Source organism: Schistocerca americana, chromosome 9, assembly GCF_021461395.2.
Source record: "Schistocerca americana isolate TAMUIC-IGC-003095 chromosome 9, iqSchAmer2.1, whole genome shotgun sequence".
NCBI classification, from domain to species: Eukaryota; Metazoa; Arthropoda; class Insecta; order Orthoptera; family Acrididae; genus Schistocerca; species Schistocerca americana.
In genome coordinates this window covers 20900643-20926265 of record NC_060127.1, presented here as the reverse complement: position 1 = coordinate 20926265, position 25623 = coordinate 20900643, and the positions used below count along the sequence as shown (strand labels likewise).

At 41.5% G+C, this 25623-nt stretch overlaps 1 protein-coding gene across 1 annotated transcript in view; it reads left to right on the top strand.

The window, feature by feature from the left end:
• The window catches only part of LOC124550950 (ESF1 homolog), a 71448-nt gene extending 70685 nt beyond the window's left edge, over positions 1–763 (top strand). The window contains exon 11 of the mRNA XM_047125761.1: positions 586–763. Within this exon, the coding sequence (XP_046981717.1) occupies positions 586–687 (102 nt within the window). The 3' untranslated portion in view covers positions 688–763. The remainder of the gene's footprint in view (positions 1–585) is intronic.
• The last annotated feature ends 24860 nt before the right edge of the window (positions 764–25623 follow it).

Below are 25623 nucleotides of genomic sequence, written 5' to 3'. Positions count from 1 at the left end.
ATTGTTGTGGGGCAGTTTACATCAGGAGAGGATACCGCAGCTTTAGGACACCTTTCGCAACTGAATCAGTGCGTGCATCTAGACCGGAATGGGTGCAAAATTTTATTAGTAAGAGGGCTCGTATTGCCAAGTTCTGGAGAGGACTCAATTATTTAATTACTGAAATAACATCACATACTATGTCAATCCTTGAAGTTCAGTATTGTTTCGTCTATCTCTTCTGGGGTACCCATTTTTTTTTTTTTTTTTTAATTGGGCGGTGTATAAAAATTCCCAGCATTATTCATTTTTATTAAAAATTGTTCTTCTGAAGTAATTTTTTTCGCAGTCTCTAAAATTAAAATTATAGCCTATGAGACTTGTGCATTATATATAATGATGAAAGTAGAAAATTGATATCAGTTTGAGAGTCCTCCCATGTACAGACTGAACACTTGGTGATGTTTGTACTGTATTATCAAGGTGGCCAGTATTACCTTCTTGGGAATATATTATTCTATTCTGAATGTCCAACTTAATTACTTTTTTGTACACTTAATTGTGTGCAATACGTAGCATGTTTTAATTGCTTGTGTTGAATTTCAGGAGGAGGTGAAGTTACGTCAAAGTAATACCAATCAGAAGGACACGACGTTATCACAGCTTGTCAAATCTGTCAAGATGAAGACACGTGGTCTTGTGAAATGACCCCGTCCAGAACTTATTAAGAATTGTATTTATTTATCACCGAATTCTCCTTGTAATAAAACTGGTTATATAATTTGTTTTTATTTATATTGTACTGATGTAATAATTTTTTGTGCTGCCCGTTATCCAGTGTCCTCATAAAGTATACATTCCACTGAGTGTAAGAATGTTAGGAGCATAATATAATCAGTTAAAAAGGATTATATGGTTTGAAATTCCTAACTTGTATCTTTATCAAGATTATTCAAAATTTTCTCAAGTTGATAAACATGCAGTTTATTTTTAAACTGGCCAGTAGTGGTTCTGAAGTGGTAAGGGGTAAAAGTTGCCATTGCCCTGAAGGTGAGTATGAACGCTACAGTGATTTCTGGGCGTGGTCCTGTTGGATGTGGTGTGCCATTGCCTCCCTCCCCTCCCCTTCATACGGACTGAGCGAGCCAGTTACGTGGGGACCTACAGGTTAACATCAGCCCTTAACCACAGTGCAATTCAGAGGTTTTCACATTGCCTGCAGGTGTAAGAAATGGTAAGTGACAGATAAAAATCCTAGGGCTGAATGATGGTTGACCCCATGACGTATAGCTCCATACTGTGGGACCTCACCACTGAGATTCTCCTTGACCTATGTTGAGCACTGAATAGCCTTCTTCAAATAATACAAACCTTTTGTATCACAAATTTTGTGAAACAATGGTATTGGGTATAGGACAGATTGCTGCTCACTGTAAAGATGATGAGTTGAGTTGCAGACAGACACAACAAACGACTGTTACAATTACAAATTCCCAGGTGGAGCTGCCAATGGTGGCTTTTATGAATGTGTGTGTGTTTCAATATTGTGAAAAGGAAATTTGCTATTCACCATATAGCCGACATGTGTCGCAGATAGGCACAACGAAAAGACTGTCACGATATAGCTTTTGGTCAGAAGTAAATACACACACACACACACACACACACACACACACACACACACACAGGGTGAGGCAGCTAAGTCATAACACCCCTTGTATCTCTCCAACCGTAATAGATACAAAGATGCCATTTGGACAGTGCATTGCAGGGACCGTGGCTACTTGAATACATCGCAGTTCAGGTTTGTGCTCTTCTTTATTACAGAAATATGAGGCCATCTTTGGTGTTTTTAAATGGAACCTATGTTAAATTTTTGCATAACATGCAGGGCTTAAAAAGACAGTTTCAAATATGTGTATATCACAATATTTAGGCGAATAGTTTTTGAGACGCAGTATTGTATTCGTCCTTCGAAGTGGCGTTGTCCAATACCACCTTTCCTTTTGACTACTGAGGAACTTAACAGGGAAGGTGTTGTTTTCCTGCTTCTCGATAATGCCGCAAGGCGATGCACAAGGTAGCTGGAGAGAAGGGTATAAATGTGCTGCTGGGGTAATGAGACATCGCATTTCTGTCACAGTTTCCTGGAGCAGACATGTACACCAATGAAGAAAAGATAGACATGCTTCTAATGTGTGGTGAAAGCAGAACAACTGCTGTTAGAGCAGTAAAGCGATATAGAGAGCTGTATCCTCATCATGAGCGTCCTACACGTATTTGCAAGAAACTGCTTGAATCAGGATCATGGAACGCCATACAGAGGACAAGGCAGACAACTGCAACTGGCGAGGTACATGAAGAGGGCGTTATACTGTTGGTGCATAACGACCCTACTATTTTGTTGCAACCTATCACCTCGGAATGTGTTCTACGCATATTGCACCGGCATAGATTTCACCCGTTTCACCTCTCATTACACCAAGCACTCTCCGGTGTGGATTTTGAATGGTTTTAGGCGTCAGTGCCTGTAAGATGATCCAATGTTTTTTAAACGGGTGCTTTTTACTGATGAAGCGACTTTCACCAACCACGGTAATGTGAATTTGTATAATATGCATTACTGGTCAATAGAGAACCCTCATTGGCTTCGAAGGTCCAGCAACTGTGGAGTGTTAACGTATGGTGCGACATAGTAAATGGCAATAACTATGCACAGTTCCTGCGAAACATTCTGCCCATTTTGCTGGAAGAGGTACCACTAACAACGCGTCAGTGCATGTGGTTCAACATTACAGCTGTCCTGTTCATTCTTCCCGTGTGGCTACAGAGCTGTTAAATGAAAAGTTCCCGGATTGTTGGATAGGATGACATGCTGAAGTGAAGTGGCCATCCCGGTCTCCTGATTTGACCCCTCTTTCTTTCTTTCTTTCTTTTTTTTTTTGGGGGGGGGGGGGGGGCAATCAAACATAAAGTGTATGATCAAACACCAGCTACGCCATATGATACGAAGCAACATATCATCAGAGTGTGTGGTGATATCTCACGTGACACCCTCCCAGCCATTCACAAATCATTCGAACGGCGACTACAAATTTGCATTGCAGCAGAGGGGAAGCGTTTGGAGCACGTGCTTCAGTAAAGTTTTGTATCATATCAGTATGTATTTTGCATCTTTGTGTGTATTTGCTTTGTATTGTGATCAATAGTAATTATTTTCAAATAAAAAAAGTATGAAATGATTGTGACCGATAAGGGCCTCCTCGTTTAAATTTGTATTTCTGTTACTTAAAATGAATTAACATCTTGTAATATTTTAATACTGTATGTTGTCTACTATTTTTGTATCATAGTTGTCAAATAACTGAATAATATTTGTGCGATGTCATCAGTTAATTTTTGCACAAAATATTGCAGTATGTATTACTATTGTTGGGCAAATGGGCGTGTTTGTGTAAGGACAGACTTGCGACATTTAGCACGTACTCTACACAACAGGAAAGGTCGCATTGGACAACGCCGCTTCGAAGGACGAACGTGATGTGAGAACATATCTGTGTCTCAAAAACTATTCGCCTAAATATTATGCTATACACGTATTTGAAATCATCTTTTTAAGCCCATCATGTTACACTAAAATTTAATATAAGGTTCCATTTAAAAAAACCAAAGATGGCCTCATATCTCTGTAATAATCCAGCTATACACTATTATGATTATTACCCTGTAGATCATCCAATAAAAATATATAAATCAAGATGTTGTACTAGAAAATGGTGTCAGCTTACAAAATGTAAAGCAGTGGCACATAGAGGATTGTATCATCCAGTGCAAATAAAAATTGATAAAATGAAGCCTGTTGTTTCCGTTATGTGTAAATTGGAGAAGAGGAAATAAATATATGTAATCACAATAGTAAAAGAAGTTTTATTGGAATCTGGCCAACTGATGAAGTAAATAAATCTATAGAAAAAGGACATAAAATTTAAGGCATGTACCAAGCGTTGAATTTTAGAAATAAAAGCAACATATTATTTAAAAATTATGTGAAAGGCTGTATGAAGACAAAAGAAAAGCCAGGTTAAATAGTTGTTGTTGTTGTGGTCTTCAGTCTTGAGACTGGTTTGATGCAGCTCTCCATGCTACTCTATCCTGTGCAAGCTTTTTCATCTCCCAGTACCTACTGCAACCTACATCCTTCTGAATCTGCTTAGTGTATTCATCTCTTGGTCTCCCTCTATGATTTTTACCCTCCACGCTGTCCTCCAATACTAAATTGGTGATCCCTTGATGCCTCAGAACATGTCCTTCCAACCGATCCCTTCTTCTGGTCAAGTTGTGCCACCAACTTCTCTTCTCCCCAATCCTATTCAATACTTCCTCATTCGTTATGTGATCTACCCATCTTATCTTCAGCATTCTTCTGTAGCACCACATTTCGAAGGCTTCTATTCTCTTCTTGTCCAAACTATTTATCGTCCATGTTTCACTTCCATACATGGCTACACTCCATACGAATACTTTCAGAAATGATTTCCTGACACTTAAATCAATACTGGATGTTAACAAATTTCTCTTCTTCAGAAACGCTTTCCTTGCCATTACCAGCCTACATTTTATATCCTCTCTACTTCGACCATCATCAGTTATTTTGCTCCCCAAATAGCAAAACTCCTTTACTACTTTAAGTGCCTCATTTCCTAATCTAATTCCCTCAGCATCACCCGACTTAATTAGACTACATTCCATTATCCTTGTTTTGCTTTTGTTGATGTTCATCTTATATCCTCCTTTCAAGACACTGTCCATTCCGTTCAAGTGCTCTTCCAAGTCCTTTGCTGTCTCTGACAGAATTACAATGTCATCGGCGAACCTCAAAGTTTTTATTTCTTCTCCATGAATTTTAACACCTACTCTGAATTTTTCTTTTGTTTCCTTTACTGCTTGCTCAATATACAGATTGAACAACATCGGGGAGAGGCTACAACCCTGTCTTACTCCCTTCCCAACCACTGCTTCCCTTTCATGTCCCTCGACTCTTATAACTGCCATCTGGTTTCTGTACAAATTGTAAATAGCCTTTCGCTCCCTGTATTTTACCCCTGCCACCTTTAGAATTTGAAAGAGAGTATTCCAGTCAACATTGTCAAAAGCTTTCTCTAAATCTACAAATGCTAGAAACGTAGGTTTGCCTTTCCTTAATCTTTCTTTTAAGATAAGTCGTAAGGTCAGTATTGCCTCACGTGTTCCAGTGTTTCTACGGAATCCAAACTGATCTTCCCCGAGGTTGGCTTCTACTAGTTTTTCCATTCGTCTGTAAAGAATTCGTGTTAGTATTTTGCAGCTGTGACTTATTAAACTGATAGTTCGGTAATTTTCACATCTGTCAACACCTGCTTTCTTTGGGATTGGAATTATTATATTCTTCTTGAAGTCTGAGGGTATTTCGCATGTTTCATACATCTTGCTCACCAGATGGTAGAGTTTTGTCAGGACTGGCTCTCCCAAGGCCGTCAGTAGTTCCAATAGAATGTTGTCTACTTCGGGGGCCTTGTTTCGACTCGGGTCTTTCAGTGCTCTGTCAAACTCTTCACGCAGTATCATATCTCCCATTTCATCTTCATCTACATCCTCTTCCATTTCCATAATATTGTCCTCAAGTACATCGCCCTTGTATAGACCCTCTATATACTCCTTCCACGTTTCTGCTTTCTCTTCTTTGCTTAGAACTGGGTTTCCATCTGAGCTCTTGATATTCATACAAGTCGTTCTCTTATCTCCAAAGGTCTCTCTAATTTTTCTGTAGGCAGTATCTATCTTACCCCTAGTGAGATAGGCCTCTACATCCTTACATTTGTCCTCTAGCCATCCCTGCTTAGCCATTTTGCACTTCCTGTCGATCTCATTTTTGAGACGTTTGTATTCCTTTTTGCCTGCTTCATTTACTGTGTTTTTGTATTTTCTCCTTAGATCAATTAATTTCAATATTTCTTCTGTTACCCAAGGATTTCTACTAGCCCTCGTCTTTTTACCTACTTGATCCTCTGCTGCCTTCGCTACTTCATCCCTCAAAGCTACCCATTCTTCTTCTACTGTATTTCTTTCCCCCATTCCTGTCAGTTGTTCCCTTATGCTCTCCCTGAAACTCTGTACAACCTCTGGTTCTTTCAGTTTATCCAGGTCCCATCTCCTTAAATTCCCACCTTTTTGCAGTTTCTTCAGTTTTAATCTACAGGTCATAACCAATAAATTGTGGTCAGAGTCCACATCTGCCCCTGGAAATGTCTTACAATTTAAAACCTGGTTCCTAAATCTCTGTCTTACCATTATATAATCTATCTGATACCTTTTAGTATCTCCAGGGTTCTTCCATGTATACAACCTTCTTTCATGATTCTTAAACCAAGTGTTAGTTATGATTATGCTGTGCTCTGTGCAGAATTCTACCAGGCGGCTTCCTCTTTCATTTCTTAGCCCCAATCCATATTCACCTACTATGTTTCCTTCTCTCCCTTTTCCTACACTCGAATTCCAGTCACCCATGACTATTAAATTTTCGTCTCCCTTCACAATCTTAATAATTTCTTTTATTTCATCATACATTTCTTCAATTTCTTCGTCATCTGCAGAGCTAGTTGGCATATAAACTTGTACTACTGTAGTAGGTGTGGGCTTCGTATCTATCTTGGCCACAATAATGCGTTCACTATGCTGTTTGTAGTAGCTTACCCGCATTCCTATTCATTATTAAACCTACTCCTGCATTACCCCTATTTGATTTTGTGTTTATAACCCTTTAGTCACCTGACCAGAAGTCTTGTTCCTCCTGCCACCGAACTTCACTAATTCCCACTATATCTAACTTCAACCTATCCATTTCCCTTTTTAAATTTTCTAACCTACCTGCCCGATTAAGGGATCTGACATTCCACGCTCCGATCCGTAGAACGCCAGTTTTCTTTCTCCTGATAACGACACCCTCTTGAGTAGTCCCCGCTCGGAGATCCGAATGGGGGACTATTTTACCTCCGGAATATTTTACCCAAGAGGACGCCATTATCATGTAATCATACAGTAAAGCTGCATGCCCTCGGGAAAAATTACGGCTGTAGTTTCCCCTTGCTTTCAGCCGTTCGCAGTACCAGCACAGCAAGGCCGTTTTGGTTATTGTTACAAGGCCAGATCAGTCAATCATCCAGACTGTTGCCCTTGCAACTACTGAAAAGGCTGCTGCCCCTCTTCAGGAACCACACGTTTGTCTGGCCTCTCAACAGATACCCCTCCGTTGTGGTTGCACCTACGGTACGGCTATCTGTATCGCTGAGGCACGCAAGCCTCCCCACCAACGGCAAGGTCCATGGTTCATGGGGGGTTAAATAGCTGCTGCTAAAATGGCTCTGAGCACTATGGGACTCAACTGCTGTGGTCATCAGTCCTCTAGAACTTAGAACTACTTAAACCTAAGTAATCTAAGGACATCACACACATCCATGCCCAAGGCAGGATTCAAACCTGCGACCGTAGCAGTCGCGCGGTTCCAGACTGTAGCGCCTAGAACCGCTCGGCCACTCCGGCCGGCTGCTGCTAAGATATGTCTAAATTCATTAGACAAGCTAGAAGAAGCTGTTATATATTTTGATACAGACATTGTAATATACACCGATGAGGCTATAAACACTGTAGACAAAGATGCACATTAGGTGAATGAACAGATGAATTAGGAGATAATAAATGGATAACAAACTGGGCTTCAACTGGATCTAGAACTTAGGCCTATTATTTTAGACAAATGATAAAAGCACTGTAATGAAGGTAAAAGGTTTCACTTTAAATTATGAGAACCTTCAAAAGTTGAATGGCAAATCCATGATAAGATTAACTGAGGATGAAGTGAAAGAAAAGATACAATTAGAATAAGGCCAAATAACTATACATGTAAATGGAAATGAAGTCCCATGCTGCTTGACAGAGCATAGGGGAATGATGCAGGAGAGCCACCCTGCAGGGTCCTAATGGAGGTGGTTTGCCGTTGCCTTCCTCCAACTGTAATGAGGATGAATGATAAAGATGGAGACGCCACAACAACACACAACGTTATCTCAGGGTAGGTGACAATCAATGACCCTGCCGGGAATCGAACTCAGGACCCCATGCTCAGGAAGTGAGAACACTACTGTGAGAGCTCGAGTGGCATATCTAGAATTTTTGCTCAGTAATTTAGTGCTGGATGACCATCAATCACTGAATTTGATACACCAAAATGAAATTTTTAAATTAATTCTATATTTATAACATAATATAATTAATTTGTACAAAGATTATGCATTAAAAACGTGCCAAGTGCACTCAGTGTACTCACTTACTACTCGTTTGGTTAGAGTTGTCAGTGCTAACAGGCAAGCAACACCATGTGAAGTAACTGCAGAAATCAATGTGGGACATACGACTAACATATCCATTAGGACAGTGTGGCAAAATGCGGTGTTAATGGGCTATGGCAGCAGACGACCGGCGCGAGTGCCTTTGCTAACAGCGCGACATCGCCTGCAGCACCTCTCCTGTGGTCGTGACCATGTCGATTGGATGCTAGACAACTGGGAAACTATGGCCATGTCAGCTGAATCCCGATTTCAGTTGATAAGAGCTGCATCAAACCAGTCTCAGGACTGAAGACCACAACAACGACGACAACAACAACAACAACAACAACAACAACAAGAGCTGATGGTAGGTTCCTAGAGTGGCACAGACCCCATGAAGCCGTGGACCCATGTTGTCAACAAGGCAGTATGCAAGTTGTTGGTGATTCCATAATGGTGTGAGCTGTGTTTAAATGGTATGGACTGGCTCCTTGAGTCCAACTAAACCAATCATTGACTGGAAATGGTTATGTTTGGCTACTGGGTGACCATTTGCAGCCATTCATGAACCATGTTTCCGAACAATGATGGAATTTTTATGGATGATAATGCACCATGTCAGATGGCCACAATCGCTCGCGATTGTTTCGAAGAACATTCTGGACAATTCGAGCCAATGATTTGGTCACCCAGATAGCCCAACATGTAGCCCATTGAACATTTATGGGACATAATTGAGAGTAGAGTTAAAGGACAGAACCATGCACTGTTTATGTTTTGGCAATTATGGATGGATATAGAGGCAGTATGACTCAAATTTCTGCAGTCCATGCCACGTCGAGCTGCTGGGAAAAATGAGGTCCGACACGATGTTTGGAGGTAACCTGTGGCTTTTGTCAACTCACTGTATGTGTGAATGACCTTCCACTTAATGCTCAGCAAGCAGAAATGGTACTTGTTGCTCATGATACTAGTGCTGTAATGAATCCCATTAGAGAGAAATCAACATAAAACACAGTAAATGATATTACTCAAAGAATTATTAAGCGATTCTTAGAAAATAGATTCTCCCTAAATTAAAAAAAAAAAAAATGCACTATATTAAGTTCTGTACAGCAAATGGTGTCATACCGACAATTGATGTAGCACATGAGCAGGGGTCAGTAAAAATGGTAGAATGCTCCCAATTTTTGGGTGTACATATTGACGAAAAAAACAACAACAAGAAAAAGCATAAAACTGAGTTTCTGAAACAATTACGTTCACCTACGTTAGCTCTTTGTATAACTGCTAATCTTGGAAACAAACAAATTGAACGCCAAGATTTATTTTGTATGTATCCACTCAATGATATCTTATGGAATAACTTTCTGGGGTAACCCAGCACATAGAAGGAAAGTATTTGCTGCACAAAAGCAAGCAGTAAGGGTAATATGTGGCGTTTGTCCACAGACGTCATTTAGATACCTCTTGAAGGAAGGCGTTTAAACTGCCCCGTGACAGTATATACATAATCACTAATGTAATTCGTCATAAATCATCCATCACAATTTAAAAAGAACAATGTGGTCCATACACACAACACTAGAGGGAAAAATCATCTTTATTACCAACTGCTAAATCGTCAATGGCTCAGAAAGGAACAAAGCACCAATATCTTTTAATCACTTGCCCAATAACATTGAATGTCTGACAGGTAGCAAAGCAAATTTTAAATCTAACCTAAAATCATTTCTCCTTGACAACTTTTTCTATTCTATGGATGAATTTAATTTTAAAATTGATAGCTAAACAAAAAAAAAAAAAACTACTGTTTTAAGTGCATTGCACGGGCACGATTTAGAAAACTAATGTATTCATTAATGTTTCCAGTAATCATGTACAGATGTTCTGTAAACTGACTCTTTCCACATAATTTCCATAGAAATAGTTAAAATGATCTATGAAACTGGCTGTTCACTAGCTAAAGTATCACTTGTTCTTGCTGAGAGCACTCAGAGGTGTGGAGATAACAGCCAGCCCAGTCTCCAGCAAATCTCGGAAAATAAATCGGACATTTACATCCAGCGGGACAAAGCAGTTTTTCTCAAATTTGCACACAGTCAGCAAGGTGTTCTACAGGTAACTGAAAGTGATAAACAGTATCAAATTTCGGTATCATGTTAATCAGAAGTATACTGTAAAATAATCCCTAGCATCTGTTAAGAAAGAGACAAATATGGTGAACATGCCCAGAAACAGTTCAGGGTCACATGTTTATCAGTGTTACAGTAACTTCCTCCTGGATAGTGCCCCGTTACTCATTATTGGGAAACGCAGCTCAACAGCCCAGAAGGTCTTCAGCTGTTTGTTATGTGAACAGGACCAGGTTCAGGTGCTGAACTATATCCTAAAGTAAACTTTAGCGCCTGTTGATGGAACACAAAAAGGGGAGAATTGTGCAGCATTTATTGCAAAAAGAAATGGGAATGATTCCCAGCAGGCCAAGGTCCATTATTCGGTACTAGATTACACAGTCAAGAATCTGTGGTATTTGTCAGCTGATTGATAATGTTGTATTGCACCAAATTTTCGTATCGTGTTTTGCTGAATTGTATTCTGAAGTACCCTCTAATGTTTGATGAAGGAACTCAGATGTGTTGGCATAAGAAAAGGCCCTTCTTGCAGCATTTCTTGCAAAGTCTGTGCAACACAATCTCCCACCACGACAGCGGCCTTCACTCTTGTTTGGTGGCATAGTCGGCAGCCCTGTGATTATATCTATTTGGAAGTGGTGGCAAGTACGAAACTTGGGTATCATGTTGTGCTGAAGTGTTATCTGAAACAACACCTGTGTGTTCCATCAACAGACACTCCAGGTTACACAAGTGTTGAGAATACAATCCTCCACGTTTGCAATGTTTCTTGGAAAACAGTGGGATGTAATCATCCAATAAGGCATCACCCCTATACTTATTACTTTGTCACAGTGTCCACAGTCCCAGATATTATCTACCTAACACATAGTAAACAACTTCAGGTATCACGATGTGCTACCTCTAACCGAAAGTAACTCCTACTGTTTGCTTAGTGAAGAAAGAACTTGGAGAATACAGCCAGGAATGTCTGCAGCATGTCTTGCAAAATCCGTGTGACACACATTCCAGTACGACAATTCTCCTTTTCTCATAACTGGATCACACAGGCCACAATATTACTCCTTCTTCAGCTGACCTGAATGATGTACACAACCAGATTTGGGTATCATGTTGTCTGGAACTGTAATGAAAAGGATCCCCCAGCTTTGTTGAGGGATCAAATAATTGTGGCCAATACAACTGGGAGACACTGCAACGTCTGTTCAAAATCAAAGGGCCATTATCTTCCAGCAGGATGATATCCCTATACTCAATATTGGGTTACACAACCCACAATCCCTGACTTTCTACAGCTGAATGGCAGTACTACATTTGGTTTTCATGTTATGCAGAACTGTTGTTGAGGGAGAATATCTTCCAGCAGAAAAACGATGTTTTTCTCAATCGTGGATCACGTAGTCCATAATCCCTGAAGTTCTTCAGGTATTTGGTAACTAGGAAGAGTACAAAATTTGGGTATCACTATGTGGTGAACGATAACCTGAAGTAACCCTCAGTGTACGTTGAGAAAAGAATAATGTGTGGTCTTACATGAAAATATTCTCGGAAATTTAGTGGGTCATAATATTAAAGCCAGCAACATCACCTTTGCTTATACTGTTTCTTAAGGTCCAAAATCCTAAGTGATCAGAAAATTGGTAAGAATGTACTGCACTCAAAGTGCTGAAATGCAACGTGAAGAAATTCGAAGCGTGTCATTAGGGAACACACTACTGTTGTGAATACTATTCTTGCTAAATGAAAGAGACGTTCTCTTCCAGAAAAACAACTCTTGTTCATTCTCTCTCTCTCTCTCTCTCTCTCTCTCTCTCTCTCTCTCTCTCTCTCTCTCTCACACACACACACACACACACACACACACACACACACACACACACACAACATTCCCAGACATTCTCCAGCCGATGAAGAACATCATATTTGGGTCTCATGTTGTGCTGAACTATAATCTAAAATAACTTCTTTTGTTTTGTGAGGTATGCTGCCGGCAATATCTTATTCATTTTTTGCAAAATTAATGGCACATAAAATTCTGATAGGACAATGTCTTTTTACTCATTAATCCTCACAATGTCCACAACTCCAGATGATATTTAGCTATCTGATAATGATGTACAGTAACAAATTTAGGAATCACGTTGAGTTGAACTGTAACTTACAGTAGCCCCTAGACTTTGTTCAGCGAACACGGAATTGTGGAGTATCAGCTGTCCTCTCCTACGCTGTGTCTTGCAAAATCAGAGGAACAAAATCTTCCAGCACAAAACAATACGAATTTACTCATTACAGACAAAACTAAGACGACAATCCCAGACAGTTTTCCACTTGACTGATAGGGAAGAAGGGTACAATTATCTCATAGTATTTATTAAGGGAAATGTGGACACTACAGCCGGCTCTGTTTTCAGAATTTCTTCTGGAATGAATGAGACATAACCTTCCAGCAAGACAATGTCCCTTCATTCATTGCCGAGTCACATGTCTCCATAAGTCTTGATGTTCAGCTACCTGTTGGTACCCAACCTTGAATATCATGCTTTGCTCAAGTGTTCCGCTTAAGTAACACTTAATGTTTCTTGTGGGAACACAGAACTGTGTAGATTACAGCTAGAACTAAATGAAGATTCTTGCTAAATCAATAGAACATCATCTTTCAGCATGAGTATGCCCTTTTACTCTTTACCCAGTCATACATTTCTCCACACCAGACGTTCTTCAGGTAACTGAAAGTGACGAAGAGTATCTAATTTGAGTGTCTTGTAGTGGTGAACTGTAACCTAAAGGAACGCAAAGCATGTCTAGAGCAGACACATAGTTGTGGCCAATGCAGAAAGTACATACTGCAGCTATTCTTGGTTAAGCTATAGGGCACCTTATTCCTGCAGGAAAATGCCCATTTACACGTTATTGTGTCACACAGTCCACTATACCAGGAATTCTCCACGTAACTGACAGTTATGAACACTACTCAGTTTGGGTCTCATGCTGAAGTGAACCACAATCTAGACTAACAGCTATAGTTTGTTGAGAGAAGAAGGAAGTGTGGAGAATAAAGCCAGCAATATCTCCACAGTTTCTTACAAAAGCAGTGGGACATAAATTTCGTGCGGGACACCATACCTTTACTCATTGCCACATCACATATCCGACAATACCAGACGGTCTTCAGGAACATATAGTGACGTACATTATCAAAGATGGACAGCACATTGAGGAAAAGCCTGCCAGGAAGAAAGAGCAGCGAACTGCACAGTAGTCACATAAACATAAATGGACTGTACTAAAAGGTAATACAAAACAAAGTGGAGAACACAACTGCCTCTACCTACTGTATATCTTTCAGAAGCAATGTCATTTAATTTGCAACTGGACAACACCACTTTACTCATTACTGGTACATGAAAGTAGTAGGACATAGTTTGTATGGCCCCACTCTGCATTCTTGCCAAATTTCTTCAAGATGGCGGATCCAAGATGGCAGCAATAGATACGGCAACGTCGTAATGGCGTCATGGCGGGAAGTTCAAATTTTGGCGAAAAAATAGGTCAACTGGGCTGCCATCACTAACCTACTCCCTCTCTTCCCTCTCCCCTCCCCCTCCCCTCCTCTCCCTCCACCAGAAAATAGCGGGAAAACATGATCAATTGGGCCACCTCCTCTTACCTAAGAAAATGGCGGGAAAATAGCTCTATTCAGCTCCTTCCGCTAATCAAAGTCATCTGACCACCCTCTCTTCCTTAGAAATTGGCAGGAAAAGGACTCAGCCTGTGGTGGGCTGCTTGATAGTATGGACATAAGTCTTTATTTTGCATGCAGTGTTTGTTTAAACAATTTGAATTGTCATAGTAGCTTAGTCCAGTGTGTTCACCATTAGGTCCAGAGTCCAACTGACCTAGTACACAATATTGCCACTAGAGGGCGCTATCGTCCCATGGTGGTCTGGGGAAAAATGGTGGGAGAAGGACTCACTCTGTGAACAATGGCTGGAGAGAGGAAGGACTTATTTTTGAACAATTTATTTAGGGACTGGCTTAATACCATGTTCCTTTGCCTAATCAGTTTCTAAATTCAGTGAGTTTATTGCGAGCTTAAACTTGTCGGGGACGTGTAACTGCACTGTTGGTCTGATAATATACTGATCCGGTAATCACCATCTATATTCAGTTTCACAATATTTGTCTGGAAAAACCACTTCATTTGGAGATAATGCCATACCTCGATTCATAAAGCCAGTATAGCTTTTAACATGGATACTTGCGTGCGCTGGTAGAACCAAGATCAATTGTGACAGTAACATCGTCCGTGCGATCATGATTTTAACACATGGCAGCTTGTAACACGATTACGGCAAAGTGGTACCACTCACACTAATCGCTAATTTTCGCTCAGTATTGTTTTGTATAACCAGCAATCAGCTATTGGTGAAGTATGATACTCAGTAATAGGGGATGCATGATAGGTTCACCTTGAGCGTCAAGCTTATAAAGAGAGTGTGTGTGTGTGTGTGTGTGTGTGTGTGTGTGTGTGTGTGTGTGTGTGTGCATGTGCATGTTCCGACATGTGCAAAGACAATGACTATGTCCAGTCATAAGGAAGGTATGGATTTGACATGGAAATTGCGATAGCAAAGGAAATGAAAGATTTTTATCTGGAAAAATAAGTCAAGTTACAAGAATGGTACAGATATTTCTATTTCCGGAGCTACAGCCGTCAGCAGGGATATTTCCAATATTTTGCTCATTGTTGAATGTCATCCAATTGAGACCATGATCGTAACATTTAATTGTAAGTACAGTTATCAGATATATATATGTCATCAGTGTCCTAGGACGATTCTGTCTCGGGTTGTGTGGTGCGCAGAGTCGGTGGCGTGTAGGGGGGAATGATTCGTGTTTCCCACTAATGGCGGGAGCCGTTCTAATTCCAAGACCAGTTGGGGCCCAGAAATGTTGCTGACCTAAGCGTGTCACCCTCTAGACGGTTGAATAGCGAACTAATACTCAGTATGTGTTGGACAGCCTTTGTGATCATCTGTGTACTCCATGGAAATTTGAGAAGATCCAATATGGACTTGTGTTTGCACTGGACCCTTATTCCCTCCCATGTAAATTGTCCAGTTGACTGCTTCTGCACAGTTCCCATCTTTATTTGGTTGAGAGAACAACGATTGTGGTGTGTGTTGTGTGCATCTAGCAGGTCAGAGACGGGTGGAAGACACGTTTGCTGTTTCTCTAGACATGATAACACCTTAGTTACTTTGTTAATTATAAGGATGATTTGGAATCTGTTGTATCACCGACATTGGTATTTGCGAGTGGAAATATCAGTTTCCTCTATTTTTTTCGAGTTTTCACGTAAAAGTCTTCGCAGACGAGGTAAGTTTCTAGTTATTCAGTGGTTCACAGCATGCTGCACCTCACTAAAGTTTCGGCTTCTAGAGAAATAATTTCCAGTCTATATCTTCAGAATTATACTGTGCAAGCAATTGGTAGCATTCTGCTACGTGCTTGATATCGAAAAGTATCGCGAAAATTGTATCATATTCTGGTAATCCATGTGAAAATACGTATGTTCTTGTAATCCCAGGGTCTGGAGATGGCTTTAGCGAGCAGGTAGGGGCTGTTGTGGCTGAGCGGTTCTAGGTCGCAGGTCGCAGGTTCGAATCCTGCCTCAGGCATGGATGTTTGTGCTGTCCTTAGGTTAGTTAGGTTTAAGTAGTTCTAAGTTCTAGGGGACTGATGACCTCAGATGTTAAGCCCCCTAGTGCTCAGAGCCATTTGAACCATTTTTGAATAACGCCTTTGTGTCGAGAGGAATCGACCCAGCCTTTGTACAAAATTCTACACGGTATATGTACGAGTGTCTGATGGTCGATAAGTATATGTAGGATGCAGAAGTGGTGATTTTTTATGGCGCAGGATACAAAATGTGTGTTTACTACATCGATATCGTACATGGAGATCGGTTTCACACTGAAATATGCAAGTTTCCGTCGTCAGTGGCAGAGCAGTGGAATCGAGGAAGTGTTTTTCTATATATGACGATCTGTAGGCCGCTTTCGCAGGGTTTAACTGTTAGCGCAGTATGGCAACCTGTACAAAATAGTTTTGCCACTGGAAGTCTGGCCTGCAGAAAGAAAAAGGCGGATAGTGCTTCCACACCAGCAACATCAGTAATTTGATGGGTAAATTCATTAAGAGCCAAGAATGCTCCATTCATTCACAAGACATCTTTTGTGCTGGGAATAAGAGCCTCTACACGGCGGTGAGAACGTTTGCCATATTGAAGATATTTGTTGAAGGTAGGAATTCATGTTTTCTAGGAAGGGTAACACATGATGGATGTACGAGGTGGTACTGGAGTTCCTAACGTATCAGGACTGGAAAGCTTTGTCGACCGTGACGTCATAGCCTACCGCACATACCATGTGCAAGACAGGCTATATATAAAACAATTGAAGACGTCGAAATGACAACATCTGCCGCTGACAAGAAGAAAAATACCATAAAATCTGTCGCTGCACACTCTCTACTAGATGGACCTGCAGTCTTTTGTGGATGTAGACTTAACTTCAGTATTGATCTGAACGATACATTTTCGCATGGCAACGGCTGGTTGACAGTCGCTATTGTACGAGGTGGTACTGGAGTTCCTAACGTATCAGGACTGGAAAGCTTTGTCGACCGTGACGTCATAGCCTACCGCACACTCTCAACTAGATGGACCTGCAGTCTTTTGTGGATGTAGACTTAACTTCAGTATTGATCTGAACGATACATTTTCGCATGGCAACGGCTGGTTGACAGTCGCTATTGTACGAGGTGGTACTGGAGTTCCTAACGTATCAGGACTGGAAAGCTTTGTCGACCGTGACGTCATAGCCTACCGCACATACCATGTTTGTGAAAATGCAAATAAAGACTTTGGCAAATCAACATATATGTCACCCTCACCCTTTTCCTTGTATACACGTAATAGACGTAAGTTATCTGTTAATGAAACTGTTTTTATATGGATTAAAGGTAAAGGTACTTGTGAATATGTTAAATTTGTGCCTCATTAGGACCATCAGGAAGAATGCATTCAGTGTTATTCTGGGCTATTTTTGTGAAGAGGTCCTGTTAGGATACAAATTTCCATGCAGAGAAGCTGAGACATCACCAAAGCTCCCACAGAAGTGGCCGCTAACTATTTCTGCGACACTTTATGAATTCTGAGAAGGGGCTGATATGTAATGGACAGGATCACTAGGAACAATCCATCCTGTGTCATTCTGGGAAGCATTGCAAAAGATTTCTATTGCGCAACCAGAGGGAGACTTGGCTGTTATTTACACATTTACATGTGATGTCAGTATACCACTGAGACTGATACTGTCTCCTTTTCCCACCAATTTTCCCCAGACCGCCATGGGACGACGGACCCTCTGGTGGCAGTACTGTGTACTAGGTCAGTTGGACTTTGGACCTCATGGTGAACACACTGGATTGTGCTAGTATGACAACTCAAATTGTTTAAATAAACACTGCATGCAAAATAGCAACATATGTCCATCCTATTGAGCAACCCACCACAGACTCAGTCCTTTTCCCACCAATTCAAAGGAAGAGGTGATGGCCAGCTAACTTAGGTTAGTGGAGGTAGCTGAAGTGATATATTTTCCCGCCATTTTCTTAGGTAAGAGAAGGTGGCCTAATTGACCTTTTTGCCCACCACTTTCAGGGGAGAGGGAGGGGCAAGGAGGGAAGAGCGGAGGGGAAAGGTTAGGTTGCTGGTGGTAACTCAATTGACCTATTTTCCCGCCAAAATTTGAACTTCCCACCATTACGTCACTGCGATGTTGCCATATCTATCGCTGCCATCTTGGATCCGCCATCTTGGATCCGCCATCTTGAGTAAATATGGCAAGAGTGCAGAGTGGGGCCATATGAACTTTGTCCTCCTACTCATGAAGTCTTCAATTCCACACTTTTTCAACTTACTGGTACCAATGAAGAATAAAAATAATGATTAGAGGTTCGTGCTGAAATATAACCTATGGTACCCGTTAGTGTTTGTAAAGGAAACACACAAGTTTGGAAAATACAGATGGCCAGTCGTGCAACACTTCCTGCAAAAACAGTGAGCCATAATATTCCAGCAGGACAATGCCCATTTATTCTTAATAGCTCACACAGCTCGAGAATCTCAGATGTTGTTCACTTAACTGGTAGTAACCGACTTTGAGTACCATATAACTGGTACATAATGCAATTCCTAGAGCTTGTTAAGGGAATATAGAAGTGTGGCGAGTGTGACGAATACAGCTAGCACTTAAAGCAGCCTTTCTTGCTAAATCAGTAGAACATAAACATTCAGCTTGACTACACCAGTTTACACACTACTGAATCACACAGTCCTCAACCTCAGACGTTCATCACCTAATTGTTGGTGATGTGCAAAACCAGCTTTGAATGTCAAGTGGTGCTGAGCTGTAACAGAAAGTATCTCCTAGCGTTCGTTGAGGGATCACACATGTGTGGAGAATGCAGCAGGCGCTTTCAGCAGCGTTTATTGCAGAGTCAAACAGACACAGTGCACTAGCAGGACAATGTCCTTTAACTCATTATTGGATCACAAAATTCTGAATTTCTGCTGCTAACTCGTAACGATGTATTGTACTAAGTGTATGTGTTTCTCACTGTACTGCACTGTAAGCTAAAGTAACCTCTAGTGTATGTGTAGGGAACACAAATATGTGTGTAATACAAATGACCCTTCCTGCAGCGTTTATTGCAAAATCATTGAGACACAATCTTTAAACAGGAGAACATCCTTTATTTGGATGCGTGTCACGCATGCCATAAAGCCACACATTCCTCACCTAAGTGGTTATTATAGAATGAAACTAATTGGGTATAATGGTTTCTTGAACTATAACCTAAGGTGCCCCCGAGTGCTAATTGAAAAAACATAGCCACGTGTGGAATACAGTTGGCACTGCAGGAAAGGAATGAAAGGGGAATTTGGCGAATTTTGTACAGAGCACACAGTCAGTTCCACAAGAAGGTGTAGACTGTTATCTGTATGAAGTAAAAGACACTATTATAAATATAGGTTTACATGATAACACGTGTTATTACAAACTGCGCACCGAGGCAGGTGGCGCATTGGTTAGCACAAAGGGCTCGCATTTGGGAGGCCATCCTGATTTAGGTTTTCCGTGATTTTCCTAAACCTATCCGGGCAAATGCCGGGATGGTTCCTTTGAAAGGGCACGGCCGACACCCTTCCCTGTCCTTCCCTAATTCGATGAGGCCGATGACCTAGCTGTTTGGTCTCTTCTCCCAAACAACCCAACCCAGCTAGTTGCGCAATGGCCTAACAGGTAATCAAATCGCCGCAGTTATCTATTATAGATTGGTATCTTTCTGGAATGCTTTTCACGAGATTTACTGCATATTCTTTCGGTAACGATCTCCATATCGTCCTGATTTTATATGACAGTTGCTTCAGAGTACATATAGGCTTTCCATTAGGCTTCATCTTAATATACGACCAAACGTTTTCGGTCGGATTTGAATGCAGAGACAATGCAGGCCAATCCAGCGTGGACACCCGATTGTCTCGCTTCCACTATATACAGAGACGGCTGCGATGTGTCGGATCATTATTCTCTTGAAGCACCCAGTTTGACTCGTTCGAATCAAATAACTTCTTAACGGACCTCATAAGGCATTTTTGATAAATATAGCACATTTCGCACTAATCTTAAACTGCAACCGATAAAACAAAACGTTCAACTCTCACACTGTTTATCTATACACTGTGCAAAAGCGCATTGATTACAGATTCGAATCACTACCAGAGATGTCGCTGCGGACGTTACATTTAAAATCATGGCGCACACTTTCTTGTGAAACTGACTGTAGTTGAAGAGTTGGCAACACTTGTTTTAAGGACCATGAAAGAAGGTTACATTCGTAGAAGAGACCCAGAGAGACCACAACGTTTCAGATACACTACGTTATAAGACAGAAACTTTGGAACCATATTCCATAAGCCAAAATATTTTCACTGGAACTTAAGGACTGTCACCATATTTTGTTGGGTATGAACTGCAATTTTCTCGTGTCATGATGGTTAGCCTCATGGTGTTCGGTTATCAGCTGGGTGACAGATTTTCATCACTAGGGGACTGGGTGTTAGTGTTGTCCCAATCACTTCTTGTCGTATTCATCACAAAGATGCAGAAGTCGCGGCATAGTTATCAAATAGGAAAAATTTCATCAGGTAGCTGCATACACCCAGACGTGGTCTCATCGCCCGTAATGCCATATATCGTTTTATTTCTCCAGATTAAAACTGAAGAAATTGCACAAAGTTACGGCTTTTTTTGTATAACACCTGGATAAATTAAAAGAAAAAACACTAATCGTGGAGATTTTGAGTGGCAGAATTAGGGAACGATGGACTGAAACAGAAGAAAGGAATTTTGTCGTAACATAAGAGTTGGAAAGGAATTGTCTGTGACACGGTTTGTAGTGGTGGGAATATCTTTCCTCTTGTTCTTGTTTCAGTTTTAGAGCTGTTCTTACGCTTTTTGCGATTAGAGTTTTCGTTAGCACAGCGTTAAGAATATGATATCATTTCTTGATGTTATATTATGTGCGGCTGATCGTAGCGGAGGTTCGAGTCCTCCCTCGGGCATGAGTGCGTGTGTTTGTCCTTAGGATAATTTAGGTTAAGTAGTGTGTAAGGGACTGATGACCTTAGCAGTTAAGTCCCATAAGATTTCACACACATTTGAACATTTTCTTGTTATGTTATGTTTCAAAACACGGCGTGAAGTCAAGGCGTGTTCAGATTCTCACAAGGGAAGCTCCCCATCGCATCCCCCTCACAGAGTTAGTGATAAAATGACCCAGTAAATAACCTGACAAAAACTGATCAAGCATGAAAACAGGAAGAAGGTGAACTGAACTGTGAAAGAAAAGGCGAAATCGGCATTGTGGTTAAGTGCTGGACTGCCAAGCGGGTATTCAAATTTGTGTGTGAGTCGTGGTGTAACGTCCGTTTGCAAAAGCGAGCTGTGGGGAAGGGACCTACAATGACAGTTGATTCGCACAACTACTCTATTAGCAGCCGAAAGGAAGTGGCTTTGCCGGCCTTTGTGGCCGAGCGGTTCTAGGCGCTTCGGTCCGGAACCGCGCTGCTGCGCTCGCAGATTCGAATCCTGCCACGGGCATGGATGTGTGTGATGTCCTTAGGTTAGTTAGGTTTAAGTAGTTCTAAGTCTAGAGGACTGATGACCTCACATGTTAAGTCCCGTAGTGCTCAGAGCCATTTTTGAAGTGGCTTTTCGAATGGAAACCGCAAACGTTTGATGACATGGCCACAAGTCAACCTGGCCATCCCGATTTAGGTTTTCCGTGATTTCCTAAATCGCTTCAGGCAAATGCCAGGATGGTTCCTTTGGAAGGATACGGCCGACTTCCTTGTCCATCCTTCTCTAATGCAATGGAGTCGATGACTTTACTGTTAGCTCCCCTCCCCCAAACCAATCAACCACAAGACAACCGAATTCTCCACCGGAAAACACGTCTGGTGTGTCATACACGGCATTAATGACAGTACGTGGCTCATACGAGATGAATCTCTTATGGACGCACCTACACTACTGGCCATTAAAATTGCTACACCAAGAAGAAATGTAGATGATAAACGGGTAATCATTGGACAAATATATTATACCAGAACTGACATGTGATTACATTCTCACGAAATTTGGGTGGATAGATCCTGAGAAATCAGTACCCAGAACAACCCCCTCGGGCAGTAATATCAGCCTTTATACGCCTGGGCATTGAGTCAAACAGAGCTTGGATGGCGTGTACAACTGCCCATGCAGCTTCAACGCGATACCACAGTCCATCAAGAGTAGTGACTGGTGTATTGTGACGAGCCAGTTGCTAGGCCACCAATGACCAGACGTTTTCAATTGGTGAGGGATCTGGAGAATGTGCTGGCCGGGGCAGCAGTCGAACATTTTCTGTATCCAGAAAGGCCCGTACAGGACCTGCAACATGTGGTCGTGCATTATCCTGCTGAAATGTAGGGTTTCGCAGGGATCGAATGAAGGGTAGAGCCACGGGTCGTAACACATCTGAAATGTAACGTCCACTGTTCAAAGTGCCGTCAATGAGAACAAGAGGTGACCGAGAGGTGTAACCAATGGCACCCCATACCATCACACCGGGTGATACGCCAGTATGGCAAAGACGAATACACGCTTCCAATGTGCGTCCACCGCGATGTCGCCAAACACGGATGCGACCATCATGATGCTGTAAATAGAACCTGGATTCATCCGAAAAAATTACTTTTTGCCATTCGTGCAACCAGGTTCGTCGTTGAGTACAGCATCGCAGGCGTTCCTGTCTGTATTGCAGCGTCAAGGGTAACCGCAGCCATGGTCTCCGAGCGGCTGCCGGCACGGTAGCTCAGCGTGTTCGGTCAGAGGGCCGATTGTCCTCTGTAATAAAAAATACTGAGTAAAGGAATCAACGATCAACTTGAACGGACGCCATGTGACGTCCGCACAGACCAAACGCAACGAACTACACTGAACAAAATGAAAAGAAAAAAAAAAAAAGCTGATAGTCCATGCTGCTGCAAACGTCGTCGAACTGTTCGTGCAGATGGTTATTGTCTTGCAAACGTCCCCCATCTGTTGACTCAGAGATCGAGACGTGGTTGCACGATCCGTTACAGCCATGCGGATAAGATGCCTGTCATCTCGACTGCTAGTGATACGAGGCCGTTGGGATCCAGCGCGGTGTTCCGTATTACCCTCCTGAACCCACTGATTCCATGTTCTGCTAACAGTCATTGGATCTCGACCAACGCGATCAGCAATGTCGTGATACGATAAACCACAATTGCGATATGCTACAATCCGACCTTTATCAATGTCGAAAACGTGATGGTACGCATTTCAATTCCTTACACGAGGCATCACAACAACGTTTCACCAGGCAACGCCGGTCAGCTGCTGTTTGTGTATGAGAAATCGGTTGGAAACTTTGCTCATGTCAGCACGTTGTAGGTGTCGCCACCGGCGCCAGCCTTGTGTGAATTCTCCGAAAAGGTAATCATTTGAATATCACAGAATCTTCTTCATGTCGGTTAAATTTCACGTCTGTAGCACGTCATCTTCGTGGCGTAGCAATTTTAATGGCCAATGGTGTAATTTGTACGACTGGTAAGTGAGTGAAATATGTCTCCTTGTCCGATGTAGGTGCTCGCATGAATGTGAATGTGATCACTCCCAACGAAATGATGAAAACATAGACGGGCACACAGTTTTAATCTGCCAGGAAGTTTCATATCAGCGCACACTCCGCTGCAGAGTGAAAATCTCATTCTGAAAACATAGACGTTTGTCACATAAGCTGCAACAAATGAACGGAGCAGTTTCACAATCACACAGCTTCTCTGGCTTCTCTGTGATCTGTCAAAACATATGTTTTTAACGTCTTTGAAGTTGCGTTCCGTTTTGGTAGTTTTGACTCTTGAATTCCTTCGTTGTAACTTAGTCGACTCCAGTTTATTTGCTGCTCTCGTTTCTGTTAGATGTCTATGTGGTATCTCGCTGTTTTCACTACTCATCACGTTTACTTGCGACGGTACCGTATTCTTACCACATGAGTCATACTCTATAACCAATGTATAGTATGACAACTGCCGAGACTACAGAAAGAGAACTAACATTTCAATCACCGGACGGACAGTACATAATGTTGAAAAAAAATGGAAATAAATACGGCTCGTCCGGTTGACAGTCCAACACCGTGTGTACTTTACCACGATGCCATGGTTATTCAGTGTCTCTCGGTGTTGCACTTGTAAAATTTCGACCATTCACTACTTCTATTTTGCTTCTTTTTTCACAGTTTAGTACACCTTCTTCCTGTTTTCACGCTTGATCCGAGTTCAGTTTTTAACGGTCTATCCAGTGGGCCATCTTGCCATCAAATCTGAGGGGGGTGCGATGGGGAAGTTTCCCTTGCAGAACCGCGGCGGACGCGTCCGCTTTGTCCGCCTGACGTCAGACGTCGCTGCTTTGGAGAGAGAGCGGCTCGCCTTATCGCCGCCTAGCCAAAGTCCTAGACCTGCGACCCGGCAAATCAATGCATTCGTGACAGATAATGACTCACTCGTGCAGCTGGTCAATGAATTGCAAACAAGTTACGAAACCGAGGATAAATGATTCTTTTGCCGTTCTTCTACGAGAGGAACTCCGCAAGGAGGGGAGAGGGGAATCGTAAGAACGCCATATTTATTACACAAACATTCAGTAATTTCACGTCACTGTATTTCATCGCTTTCACTATATGAAGTTCGTTCATTTATGAAAATTTAATTTATTTGGTTCAAAACATTTTACCAGGAAAAGTATCCTGATTTTTGAAATTTCGGTACGTCTTACTAAATATACTTTTACAGCAAAATAATAAAAACCGTAATTTTTTCAAGTATAATTTCACAGAAATAAGGTTTCCAGTCACAACAGATTCAATTAAGCTACAAGTTAAGCATAATTAGAAAATGACGTTTACTTGCATATAACAGCGAGATAAAAATTTTGGAAATGACACATTATTTAACAGACGAAATGACAAATTATTTAACAGACTAACTTAGGCAAAGAGTAGAAGACGTAGCATGAATGAATATGGCAAAAGAAAACAAAATCTACAACATAACAAGGCAATTATTAATTAAGAGTAAAGAATATTAAGCACAGGATAACAGGAACGTAAGACGATGCGCTAACGTAAATAAACAGTCTTCGAAAGGACATAAAATGATTATAATGACATTCTGGAAGTAACGCCACGTTGTGTGAATTAAGACATCGTGGCGTGGAGAAAGAAAAGACGCCAGGAAATGATAATGTTTCAATAGAAATCGCAAAAAATTAATGCTGGAAAAGGTATTTGCAGAATGCCCTTGAGGCAAATATTTCCCACACTCTGCAACAGTGCTGTGATTGTCTTTCGTTACAGAAAAGGATACAGTGATACATAAGCAATTACTCACGTGTCAGCATCATTTCCACTATATCTACACTACGACATCAAAAGTATCTGGGCAACCCCAA